The 13701-nt window shown below is 50.6% G+C and overlaps 1 protein-coding gene across 1 annotated transcript; it reads right to left on the minus strand.

Moving 5' to 3' along the window:
• Positions 1 to 11966: 11966 nt before the first annotated feature.
• On the minus strand, positions 11967 to 12380 carry LRP88_07371 (uncharacterized protein; the record flags this gene model as incomplete). Its single annotated transcript, XM_083243901.1, has 1 exon — positions 11967 to 12380. One exon carries the CDS (start codon positions 12378 to 12380, stop codon positions 11967 to 11969), a length of 414 nt encoding a protein of 137 aa, XP_083100336.1.
• Between the last annotated feature and the right edge of the window lie 1321 nt (positions 12381 to 13701).

Consider the following 13701-nt stretch of genomic DNA (forward strand, 5'->3'; position numbering starts at 1 on the left):
GATGAAGGGTAGGGGCTTGCGATTGTTCGTCTTCGCCGCCACCGATGTTATCGTCGTCTTCATGACGAGGCGGGATAGGGGCCGAATCTCGGTCAAGGCCAGCACTTGGGGCCTGTGTAACAGGCTGCGATTCTGCTCTTGAAGACTGCATAGTGTCTCCGCTTAGATCTTCTTTGACACTTGAGGCCTCCCCCTCCATTCTTCCCAGCGGGAGTCTTGCTGGCCTTTTTCTGCACGAGTCGATATGCCTTTGGGAATATTCATTGTCCTTATATGAATACCCACAGTCAGGGCATTTCATGCCTTGCTTGGAATGCGCCGTCTCCAAATGCTTCCTTCCAAGCGTCAGTCAATATGATGCTTAACTATAATCGCCCAAAACTCACTGTAGGTCATAATATTTCCCAAAATTCTCGATACATCGATCCAGGCGACACCCATAGATATGGTCACATTCGATACGAAAATCAGGCGTGCGTGCTGGGTCAAGTACTTTACAGTCGGCGCTATGATGACTAGGTTTCTTTCCACAACTGCACCTCTCCTGCACGTCGTCTGAATGCCTCCATATATGTCGTTGAAGGCTTGAACCATTCGGGAATGATCTACCGCAACTAAAATAATTGCAGACGAGAGTATTCTTGACGGGCTCAACTGTACCGCCGGCAGAGCTCCTCTCGGTTAGCCGCCTATTCTCCTCACCCGCGTGGGCCGACTTGGTGGTATGTTGTTTGGCATTATACTTCTTAGTGAATCTCCGACCGCATCCACTGCAAGAATAGGGTTTAGGTATGGGATGAGGACAATCATGGTTGCTCAGAAGAGAGCTTGCCGAGTCAAAATACGGCGGCCCACATCCAGGGCTATTACACCCGAAGGCGACATTCTTGCCAGGATGCAGCCTACGTGCGTGAGCTGTTAGGGCTTTGCTCTCCCTAAACGGGATGCCGCATATACCGCAGCGAAACTGCGCCCGTCCGATGATGATGGATGGAGGTGCTTGAGATGCAAGATGGATTCCGTTGTCTCTCAAGGGTGTGGTTGTTAGTGGCAAGTCAGCGCCGCCTATACGGGTCGATCCTGTCAGGGCTTGCTGAGGATCCTCAAGCGCAGGATCAATGAGGACCTCGTCTTGCGATTGGGATCGGAAATTCTCAATTTGGTCGAGTGTCATGATGGCAACAGAGCTTGGATTGTTGAGAGCAGCGCTTGGAGACCACCATCTATCTCTGGGGGACGCTTGCGTTTTCATACGACCGCCGGGCCTTGACAGGGGCGATGATCTGCAGGCCCTTCAGCTGGTGGAACCTGCGTCAACTTTCTTTTAGCGCGGAACACGGATATGAGCCGTCATGCCACCCCACTGCACACGGACCGCGGCACCGGGAGACGGTGTGAGGCTCCACCAACTTGGCGTGGGAGCATGTACATGCTATGTAAATTACTGGGTCGCGTGGATCGGTCCAGCACGCTAATGCAACTGTGGCTGACCTGCCCGATTTCTTGCTTTTGGATTCGGAGGAGGAACACCCAAAGCCCAGCGAGAACGGCACCGAGCGATCAGATGCCCAGGATTCGCCAGTCTACAAATAGGTGTGACAAACTCGACCCCCGGGCAAGACACTTACGAAGCGCAACAATCCAGAACTGAATTCTTCACTGAAATGGCTGAGCCTGTGAGAACCTCGCATCCCCAGAGCTCCAATGGACAGGTGCGTTTGACCACGCCTCGGCAGCCCTCAACGATGAGTGGGTTGGTTCTCAATGAGGAATCAGATTCCTTGGATGCCCACCAGCAACCCACCAGTTTCAACCATGACCTGCGATCGGCTCGGCAGGCCCACCCCAGCAAGCAGTCATCTCTTCCAAATGGGCCCGAAGTTCCTCCAGATTCATCACAGCCTTCTAATTTCACCGAGTGTCCTATCGATGAAGCTAGATGCTTTCTCGAGACACAACCGCCGCCCAGTCCCTTAGCCGGCCAGCATCCATCCACCTCGCAGCAAGGCGATGCTCCATCGTGGCTTGGTTTAGGAGATGAATTGGAAGAGCCGCATGATTCCATGACTTACTCAATAGCATCAGAGATGGAAAGCAGGATAGCGAACCTTCGGAAGCAGATCCAGACACTGAAACAGGAAAGAACCCGTTTGCGGGAGAATTTGCGGAAAGACCGCTTGGGCGAAAATTTCACTGGGTGACCAACTTGACGTTTGGGATAGCAACTGAACTACAAGATTCTCTCTCATTCTCTGTCCCGCTCCCGCTGCCAAGTCACATCTCTAGACTACGCGCCACTTTGACCCCAAAGTCTGGTTGGGGTTCCGAAGCTCCTCTGGGACAAGCACAAACCCCGTCTGCGCTATGCTTCTCTCTCCACGCTGGGACTATCTCAAAACCCACTTAGGCACTTCTCCCGCATGCCCTACCTCCCCTATCTCAATTCCTTCCAACCAAGTCATAATACAGATGGACTGGCCGTGACTCGAGACGCTATTGCCTCTGTTCAGATCCATACTGGGTGCAGGCTTGAACGAGCCATTGGATGAGGAACGATTGGTGTCAAGCAACGTGCCTGAGTCCTCAACATCCCCATGAGCGCAATTCCAGGATATTGACTGGCTCATCTTCGACTGGCATAATTCGGCATGATTCGTTATCAGGTCTTGAACCTCCCGGCTCGTTGCTTTGTCGTCTTGTGGCACTGTCGAATATGATGATGTTAGAGATGTTGTTGCGTGAATCAACCGGCTTACCGTGTCTCGTGGCATCGAGGCTCATACTGGGCAGGTTGACGTAGGGGCCTAAGAAGAAGCTACCATGGGCAACAAGACAAAGACGACGGGGAGCCGCCTTTTAATTGCCTGCTGACATCCCTTGCAACCAGTTCCTTGACGCTTGATGCAGGTTCCGTAGCCATATCACATTAGTGCCAGGGTTCAACATCAAGGGTCCTCGGCACTCTACCTTCACGGGGCTGGACTCGCTGCTGCGCCGGGAAGCCCTTGACGTATATTACTTCTTTCTATATGGGCCCTTTAATATATACAGATCGTCTCCCGGTGGGGTGTGTGTCCTCTATAGTTCAGGCCTATCATGTATCTATAGAGAAGTCTCACGGCATTCTAAATCGACTCCAAACCATTATGCAGTCAGTTTTTTTTATCTATCGAGTACGACTATTTGATCACGAATACCTTTCAATAAGTTCTCTGGCCAACCAACTGCTCAACCAAATGCCAAGTGATACGCAATGCCAATGCTAATGCCAGCTGTCGCTACTCCCAGAACAAATCCTGGCTTCAGTTCATCATAAAAAGCGCGGGACCGCGCAACATAAATCTGCTGCTTTTCTCCATAACCATGGTCCTCGGGCAATGTGTATTCCGTTGGCAATTGGCATACCGGGCCATACCAAAGCTTGGTACAGTCTGATTCTAGTATCAGTCAGCAGTATTCTCTCGAGCCTAATAAGTAAATACTCACTTCTGCGACTATACTCATTCTCAGTCAAGAACCATAGAGGTTCCTCAGTCACAGGGACACGCATGTTGCAAGGGTGAAAAGCGTGGTAGGTTTCGGAGGTTGATGGGTGGTAGATCAGTAGAGAGATTCATCCGAAGAATCTCTTGTCTTTTATACACATATCTGAGCTACAGGGCTCTGGGAGAAGAGGCGGTGAAGTAGGAGAATTGAGGCCAACCGCCTTGACGAGTACCATGCGGCTCACCTGGATACATCACAGAATACCTATATCAGCCACCCTTGTCCCCTAAAAAGTACTTCCACCGTAGAGTGGCTGACTGCCCTGCATAGCCTACTGCGGCGACAGAATAACCGACCCTCCATGAGTTCCCCGAACCCCCTGAAAGGGCGTGGGAGTAACTTGTCGTTGCCCTCGCCGCTCTCTATATCTGGCTCCACGTCTATCGGCCGACCCCGCCGTGTTATTCGGGACTACATCATGGTTCGCCGCGGGCGACATATTGTCAGAGTCCCTCGCCGCGAAACCAATGGGACGAACGCAGAAACTCGATATCGGCCCCTACGACCAAGAATACCTTTGATGGAGGCCTATCCTTCATCAAACATCTCACACAGAAACGATATCCGATCCGTACCCTTCTCCATCCTTGCCAGAACATGGCGGGATGATCTGCCACCAACGACACTTGAAGAGCTTATGGTTCTGACTTGGATATGGAGATGGAAGGATATCATGGCGCGAATGCTCTGCTGTGTGGTTGAGAGCATCTCTTGTTTGATTCGAAAGCCCATTTGATATGAGAGGGTAGATTTGCGTCACTCGAGCCTAATTCACATCCTAACTGCTACTCTCCTTTGCCTCCGCGTGTGCCAGTCTCGTCATGGTCTTGAGAGTTGCCATTGACTCGGGGCAAAGGTTTTTCGAGTGACTGGCCTTTTCCAACAAACAACACACCAACACTGGGTTAACCAAGGTGCAAAGAGGAGGCGGGACGTATCTTTTGTTTAATCTGAAAAGTCTATTAGATGCAAGAAGAGAGTCAATTTATTACCCAAGTCCGTACATAAGCATCCTAACTATACTAGTCTCTGTCTTTGCCTCCGCGTGTCCCGTCATGATCTTGAATGTTGACATTGCTTCGAGGCGGCTCTTAACACTGCGCCTGAATCATGTTCCGGACTAGAACCCACGGCTCCCATGAATCTGGCCGAGTGACTATAGGGATTGGTAGACGTAGAAACGACTTTAACATGTCGCCGTCCTGCCCGTCTATAATGATCATGCCGTGGATACGCGCGACACCCTTCTTCGGTGAAGGTGTTACCGCCCAAATAGGTGCATCTTTGTTATACTCCTGCTCCAGGAGAAGAGGTAATAAATTCCCACTTGCATCCTCGGTATTGACCTCATAGTTCATATAGAGCGAGTACTGATGACCTTCTCCATCTGTAATAGTATTGAGCTTCTCAGGGAAAAGGAATTTATCCAATAGCCAACCTCTCTCGTTGGAAACCATCACGGCAATGTTGAAGTGCATAGGTGGTTGCGGCACGGTGCGCCGCACAGATCGGCACAGAAACCCGTGTGAGCTTCCCAGGCTTCCCAGGTGTGACATTCTGGGGTGGGAGATAAAGCTGCTTTCACTTGTAGCTATTTGCTGTTAGCCTTTTTCGTGCAGAATCACCCGCATCTTACCATCGTTCAGTTTATATGACTCTGTTTCCAGTGCGGTTGGAACAGTCCGATGATTCCCTTTGTGTTTTCTCCTTTGCGCGGTCCTCCGTTGCCACAGGCACCAAGCCAGCAGGATGGAAAGTACCAACGTGACGAACTCCAGGACAGACAGGACAATGGTAGCACACAATAGCGGTGACATCATCCCTGATAAGGCTTGGGCCTTGGTGGAGGCTTTGGAACGCCAGTTGTGTCGTACGCGCCGCGGCCAAGGTTGTACGTGCCGTTGCCAATGTCGTACACGTACATGGAGTGAGGGCGGTGAAAGAGAGTGAACAAGAGGGCTTGGGCGAACCAGGTCGCTGCGCATGCTGCTGCCTTGTGGGCTTGCACTTTCACTTAAGTAGATTTGCAGTGCAGGCTACGCAAGGATGGTCTGGCGTGCTTTCTTCTGATAACATGAACTTGTGATGCATCGCCATGGGTCCCTCGACGGTTTGAGTTGGTGGGTGAATGCCAACAACGGAGCACTAAGACGGGAAGTGCCCTAAGCACACGCCACCCCCCTTGCGTTTCACCGGAATGCAGCCCCGAATATGCGCTATTCCTTATCTGGGTCACATACGCTAGTGAATTTTAGGAAAGAGACTCGCCCCGTGCTCTCCGGCAGCAATCTCGTGGAGACAGACACTACTCCCGATTTGGATCACATGCGCTTGTCCGTATTAGGAAAGGCGGTCACTGCCTTGCCGACCAGTCCGTGCCTCTCGTTCGTCCCCCACCGTAACGCCACGCAACGCCCATCTGTCGTGTAGACACGCGTTCTTTTCCCTCGCCCACCAACTCCCTCAGGTGAGACTCAAAAAATGAGCGGGAGCCTACCTCCGTTCGACCCGGGACAGGCGTCTTCCGGCCGGGGTCGGCTCGGCCAGCAGGCGAGCAAACGAGCCGCGGCATTTCGCGAACTAGATGGGACCATACCCAAGGACGAGCACCAGTGGCGAGAAGCTCGGCGGATGCAGCGCTTCGAGACCCCTGAAGATGTTTACAGAACGGTTTCATCTCTTATTCGGGATAACCAGGATGCCTTGTTACATGAGGATCTTCGGAGATTGGTTGCCATCGCCGATTGCTGTGTGGAGAGCCGTAAAGACGAGACTGAAGCCTACCGCAGGTATAGGTCTCGCTTTGGCGATGGTCTCGCGGACAACACCATTCGCCCCACGGACTACACTATTCGCAACTACATGAGCTTACTTCGAGGTCTGGTCGCCTTAATAGATAAACTATACGTGAGGTTGAGGCACCGTGCCTTTGAGTCTGTTCTATACAGTGAGTTAAGTAGGAGATTCTGAAAGACAATACTGATGGTTAACAGTACCTCTCAGTCTCCCGGCACTGGGCTATTATAAGCAAGAACCAGACGAATTCAAATCATGTTTTGGGAGAAGCAAAATTGTCCCTGAGGTGCAAGCATCTCTAACGCCCTATCTTGCATTTATCGTTGCCATCCGGCACCCAGAGTTACCGTAGGCCTACTTTCGATCAGTGGCTGAGTATTATCTAATGAAAAACAGATACAAGGCGGTTTGCCGGGCGCTTGGTACCAAGGTGCTCGGAGAGGAGGAGTACCTAAGGTTTGTATCAGTATTTCAGAGCCAAAGACCAATACCCTACATTCTCCCAGATCCAACCTCCCCAGGTAACAAAAGCCGCTACGATACCGCTCGAGATCAGTGGCACTTTGTTACCGTTCCTGATCTTGTTGGCTATAAACCATTCGCGATTCCCGAATCCATTCGGCAAACTATAGCAACAGCTGGCAAGCAACAAGATGATTGTGTCCGCCAGGAAGTACCTGGCGCAGCTGTCTTCAGGTTCAAGTGGTCTCGGGACCACGAAGAGGCTGTATATCAAGTGGCTGATGAGCTGGTAAGTTTGTTGTTCAAGCAGTTGACGGTAGAGGCTAACTGAAGAGAATCGATCGGGATTTCTAAGCACAGGGACATCACTGGGGATACGATTCTTCCTTCGGCATGATTCTGGGTCAATGGTTGTCCCGACGGAATGGCAAACAATCATTATTCCTGCTGTCGCAACTTCTGAGGCAGTTATCATAACAATAAGCCACCAAGACACACAAAAGGATATCATGTGGGATGCTAGCTCTGGGTTGCTACTTGGACCAGGCACAACGCTATCAACATCAAGAGCGATCCATTACTTCTCAGTAGCGCTTCCTATTCCTAAACAATAAACCGGTCGTTACTTATCGCCTCACTTTTTTCCCTTCCCCTTGTCAGTGTTTATAATTCCCACGGTGCCTCCATCAACAACACTGATGGGGAAAAAGCCTTGCTGAGAAGCTTGCGGGTTTTCTTCAGCAGTTAGAAACGCGAGCCATAAGAATGAGAGGTCTTTCACCTGCTGAATCACCCTTAGGTGGACTTTGATCTGAAGGCTTTCCACCCTGTGGCTGGTCGCTATTGTCTGGGGTGTCTGGGGTGCCCGACATGTTGATTCAGGCAGTATGCGATGCAGTTGGCTGAGACTCTTGCTTTGTTGATTCAATATAGTTGAAAGAATGGCTGCATTTTATACTTGAGATCTCCTTGCTCTCTCTGCTCGCCAGCCCGCTGGTGCTTGGCCTCCATAACTGGCCCCGATGAGAGCCATGGGTTCTCAACACCATCGGAGCAATCCCCGCTGCACTTCTCAAGCCTCAGAGCTCTCCTCCCTTGAGATCACCACCCTGGCCACATAACAGGCCTCTGAACCCGATAAGTGCAGAGACATAGCCTTATAGTTGTGACTGGTTGTCGTTGTCTGAAGTGTCCAGCACGCTGCATTCACTCAAGGTATACAGGGGTTGGCTGAGCCCATTTCTTGTCTTTTTTGGTCTAACTAGTGAAAGTACCCATATAACTCGGCAACGTTATATTCATCTCTGGTTGTGCTTGAACCTTGATCATATACACACAGCCCCGTACCACCATTAAAGCTATCCCTGCAAGCATTCTCACCATCTTGAGACGTTGTAGTTCTCAGTTCTCACTTGACAAGAAGATGTAGTAGTTCCACCTGCGCCTGTAAAATGAAAGCAGCTCCACCTGCGTCTGTAAAATGAAAGCAGCTCCACCTGCGTCTGTAAAACGGAAGCAGCTCCACCTGCGCCTGAAAAATGGAAGCAGCTCCACCTGCGCCTGAAAAATGGAAGCAGCTCCACCTGCGCCTGAAAAATGGAAGCAGCTCCACCTGCGCCTGTAAAATGAAAGCAGCTCCACCTGCGTCTGTAAAACGGAAGCAGCTCCACCTGCGCCTGAAAAATGGAAGCAGCTCCACCTGCGCCTGAAAAATGGAAGCAGCTCCACCTGCGCCTGAAAAATGGAAGCAGCTCCACCTGCGCCTGAAAAATGGAAGCAGCTCCACCTGCGTCTGTAAAACGGAAGCTGTGACCTCCCCGCCACCAGCATACCTTACGAGTTCATTCTTGCATAAGTGTTAAAACAAAATTTCTTCCATTCAGGAGATAGGATCATCCCCGGTAGCCGCATGATATGAAATACTTATTTTGGAAAGTACATATGCCTACTCTAGAAGTATCTCTTATTAGCTTCTTTATAAGAAATCTACTACTATTAGGTAATCACCACCCCACCAGCCTTCTGTCGCCCCAAGACACGGAATTAGACCCCTCCTTGTTTCGTCACCAATAACCCCTCACATCATGACACCAGCAACAGAGCATCCGAATAATGGCCATCCCAGTTGCAGAGGCACGGGAAACGATTCACGAACAGGGAGCCTATGCATGGCTTGACAGTGCGGTAGGGAGAGACCTTAACCAGTTTGAAGAAGCTGGCCTGCCCATTTTGACGCCATATGGCTTCGAGTTCCTTGCACAACACAGTTTGGATGATCACGTTAGACACACCATGCTCTTTTACATGATCAGCACTGACAGCCAGCAGGAACTGCACACCCTTGCTACAAATGCGCTTGGTCAACCTTACTGGGCATTCATCAAATGTTATCGCAACGTTCTTCCTCGTGATTATACCTTCTCCTTCCATGCGGGACCTACCTTCCGATCACTTGTCTTTCAATTATGGAGCCCATGTTCCACGGTCGTCCTTCGCGAAAGATCACATCTGCACACGATAGAAGAAGAAGACATCGATATGGAGATGTCGCAAGAATGGGGCTTGATTGCTGTTCATGACTCTCGCTTGGAGAATCTGGATATGCCAAAGCGCAAGATTACACTTGAGCAAGGTGGAATGTAAGTTGCTATGCTTGAATATCAGTTCTACGGGTCTTATTAACATGCATCAGTATCATAACCGACAGTCGACAACGCTTCACTGTTATCGAAGGATTTGTCATCTGTGTTGGGTGTGTCTCTGAGGAGACCTCTCGAGGCATGACCAAGATATCCTTGCCTCATTCTACGGAATTTGCTAAGACAGTAGAGCAGTTGGAAGGGCGAGGGTATAAGATTAATTACGAATGGGAATAAGGGAAACTTTTGCATGTAAATACAAGTATTTGTTTGATTTGATATATTTCTCTATATCATTCCACCACTATGGTAACTATGTAGGTAAGGGGCAGGCAGTGGCGGTTGTTGAGGTATCCTGATACCATCGCAAGGTCTATCATCGAGGCCAGGTGCAAAAAAATCCGGTAGGTGAGAGGCAGGCGGTGGTTGTTGTTGAGGTATCCTGATACCATCGCAAGGTCTATCATCGAGGCCAGGCGCAAAAAAATCCGGTAGGTGAGAGGCAGGCGGTGGTTGTTGTTGAGGTATCCTGATACCATCGCAAGGTCTATCATCGAGGCCAGGTGCAAAAAAATCCGGTAGGTGAGAGGCAGGTGGTGGTTGTTGTTGAGGTATCCTGATACCATCGCAAGGTCTATCATCGAGGCCAGGCGCAAAAAAATCCGGTGGGTGAGAGGCAGGCGGTGGTTGTTGTTGAGGTATCCTGATACCATCACAAGGTCTATCATCGAGGCCAGGTGCAAAAAAATCCGGTGGGTGAGAGGCAGGCGGCGGAAGCATGTTCGTACTGATTGGAACTGGGGTTGAAGTTGCCGAAGGATCTCCATCAACAAGCAGGTCGTTTCGATCCGTGCCTTGTGGGCCCTTGGACGTAGAGAAATCCGGAATCGTTATAACGTCGTTTGCAAAATCCAAGTCGTCCTCCAAGTCGATTTGTCGTGGGCTCTTCGAAGTGTTCCTCTTCCTCTTAATCCGCTTCTTCTTGAGTGGCCTGGCCGGCGGAGGCAAGGCTCTGATCAGACACTGTAAGGAATATTCACTCAATCTTTCTCTGATTGGCATTTCGTTTTGCATGATCTTGGCACCTGCGCGCGTGGTGCAGTCTTTGTGATGGGTCAGCGCTTGTGAGACGCGATTTGCAACTTTTTGACAAAATCCGCATCTCACATTGCATGGGGCATCTGCAATATTTAAGTCATAGATCCTCGATGGCTTCATTTCTCTTACGTGTTCTCCAATGCCCTTCCAAGTGTCTGAACTCGGTGTGCTCAAAAGCGCAATTGTTTTCGGGACAAGAGTGAATTCTGACTGAGTGCGAAAGGCAGAGCAAGACATCCAAGAACTCTGAGGGAATTTCAGCGCTTGAGGCAAGATATCGTTGGATCGCTGCCGTTAGGGCGAACCACGGGTTTGTCAACATGAGTTCGTATTGAGGTTTCAACTCACTCACTTTGGAATTAAGGATATGAGCACGAAGTTCATCACCTGTGCCGAATACATCGCCACAGACGTGGCATACATGGTCCATCGTAGCGATACTGCGTCGCGAATAGGATGATGTTGGGTGTCAGGAGGAACGACTGACGGGGATGGCCGCTTTTGAGGCCCCACCAAGTATCCTGACACGAGCTTGAGACTCAGGTGCACGTCTGGTCGACTCAGCGAGCGGGGTTAGACGATAGCCGAAATACTCCGATATTTATCCGTGGTCCATCACTGTGTTCACCCATTAACCCAATGTCACACAATATCCCAGGCCCTAAGATAATGCCTTAGCAGTGGGATAGCCCCTGACTGGATGCCCCGCCATTTGGCGCCACCAGTGGCAAGGTCGTCGCTGCCCGACGCTTATTTATCCGTCGGCTTCGCACTCAAAGGACACCCAACTAGCAACTTAAAAAGTTCATATTTGAAACGTAATTTTTTTTAAATTTTTTTTTTAAAAAAAAAAAAGGTCTCTTTATCCTAAGAACTGAAAGGACATCGATCCGCTGACACGACTACAGTTCAACGCACTTGATCCTTACGATGGAAGAGTCGTGTAAGCTCTGTGGAGGCAAGCCAGAAGGCCATCGATGTGGATTTTGTGGAGCGCAACCAGCCGCAACGCAATCTTCTCCCGCCTAGTGTCTGCTTTCATTCTCGAATGGGATGGCTTCAGGAGCGCACTATCTCCCGAAATCCAATCTCGCAACGGTCTTTGACACACAGGTGGTGGGTTGAGGATAAAGACGAGGGATTCAAGTCGCTTGGAAGTGGAGGAAACTTGAAGTTATAGTAGATATCACTTGCTCGAGGTGAAATCCCATTATCACAACATCTGCCTCAAGTTTCGAAGGAACCAAAGCTCGTAGATGGCGGACAAGAGCGCCATGGTCAAAGCCCATGCTCCGACAATGCAGGTGGTCACGATCGCCGTCACAGACCAGCTTCCTTCCTGTGCAGTATAGACATTGATGACTCATCAGAAGGGCGACAACCGAATTAAGGAGACTGGGTCTGTTGGAGAGGGTTGTTAGAAAGTCAGTCGCTACTGTTCGGGAATACCAACAAAAAGATCCGATCAGAAAGCCAAATATAGTTATGCTTCTGAGACCAACCAACCCATCCCATCCCGACGCCACCGGTGAAGCAGCAGAGGCTGCCGACCACGAGGAGCGGCGTGTTCTGGACGGCATGCTGCACTACGCGACCGGCCTGGGAATCGCCCAGTGCAGTGGCTTGGCTTATCGTCGTGAAGGTGCCAGGGAAGACAACAAAGCCAGCAAGGAAGAGCCAATTCGCGACTGCAGCAAGGACGCAGTAAGCGCTGGGAACCTCGTGTGCTTGGACAATCATGGCGTTGTACGGGGTCAGTCGCTGGGCGTGCTGGGCTCCAGTCCCAGGGGCCGGCGAGCCTGTCACGTGAATATCTTCGGGACGGTGCTTGTCATCCATTTTGATTGAGCGTGAGAGTCGACCTTTGCAAGCGGCGCATCTCGCCAATTTTGAATAACGATCCTAAAATAAAGAGTTGAACCAAGGAACCCGTTTATTATTTCGTGGTCGCCGTGGGTGGGAACCATCTGCTAAAATTAAGACGGCTACGTTTCACATCGTTGCCTTGGGTGGTCAGCACCCTTCACAGAGCTCCAGCGCGGCAAGCAATCTTGCACACAGCAGCTTCCCTATGCACAGCGCTTAACTTGCACCAAAACGGCCGTGATAGTTATGGGGTACCTGTGGCAGAGTACCCTCCTCATTGTCGAGATCGCTCTCCTCATCCTTGTTGCCAAGCACAAGCACAGGGCACACGATAGGGGAAGGATTTGACGCTCCCCTAACCGTTGGAAGCGCTTCAGATGGTTTGATGCCGAATGACTGATATTTTAGTCAGCATCTGTGGCTTGTGATGTGTGGCTTGTGAGATTCTTGAGTCTCACGCGATCGGCCAGCAATCTGGCTTCTGCTTTCTCAACAACGCACATGAGGACGCAATAAGGCAAGTATAACCTCGCAAGGGAAAGCGAAATATTGATTAATATTGTGTGCCAGGTCCTCGCCTCGACAAAGCGCAGCCTCGATCGCATTGCGGCACACGAATATGACAACTTCCATCAGTCTCGCGACAGTGCAAATCAGCACCATCAACAACCAACTACCGACCCCACCCAATGTGATTGTCACTGGTGGAACTGCTGCCGTCTGGGGGCATCATCAAGACTCCCTTGGCAGGTGATGACCGAGAGGACGATTATCGCAAGGAGATGGCCATTGAGGTCGACATCTACAAAAGGCTGGGAGTCTTGTGAAGATGAAACGCTGGGATCCCGAAGCCTACGCTCTAACTTTGGAGTATATGCCTAACGGCACTCTGGAGAGCTACCTGCGGTCTCACTTCGAGCAAATCCCGTCGTCCCAAAAGCTTGGCTGGATCTCGCAGGCTGCCGAGGCTGTTTTCCTCCTCCATGCGAACGGTATAATCCATTGCGATATTGGGCCACATAATTTCCTCCTAGATGCCAACCTCGACCTCAAGATCGCCGACTTCAGCGGCTCATCACTTGTGGTCGAGTGAGGCCTGACCTTGCGATGGTTGCTTGTTCTTGTGGTCTGAGTAATTGGTAGAAAACCCCGCTCTTGGATGTCAACGTGGGGGCCAAAAGGTTTCAGTGGCGAGATGCAATCTGGACAAGCATGCAACCTAGAGTAGGTCTCGTTTTGGGCGACCTGTAGTAGGAGAACAGTTGCCCTCTCTGCTTGTTGACTTGCATGGAGC

This window comes from Fusarium phalaenopsidis, assembly GCF_050370095.1.
Source record: "Fusarium phalaenopsidis strain FUZ10S chromosome Unknown contig_32300, whole genome shotgun sequence".
NCBI lineage: Eukaryota > Fungi > Ascomycota > Sordariomycetes > Hypocreales > Nectriaceae > Fusarium > Fusarium phalaenopsidis.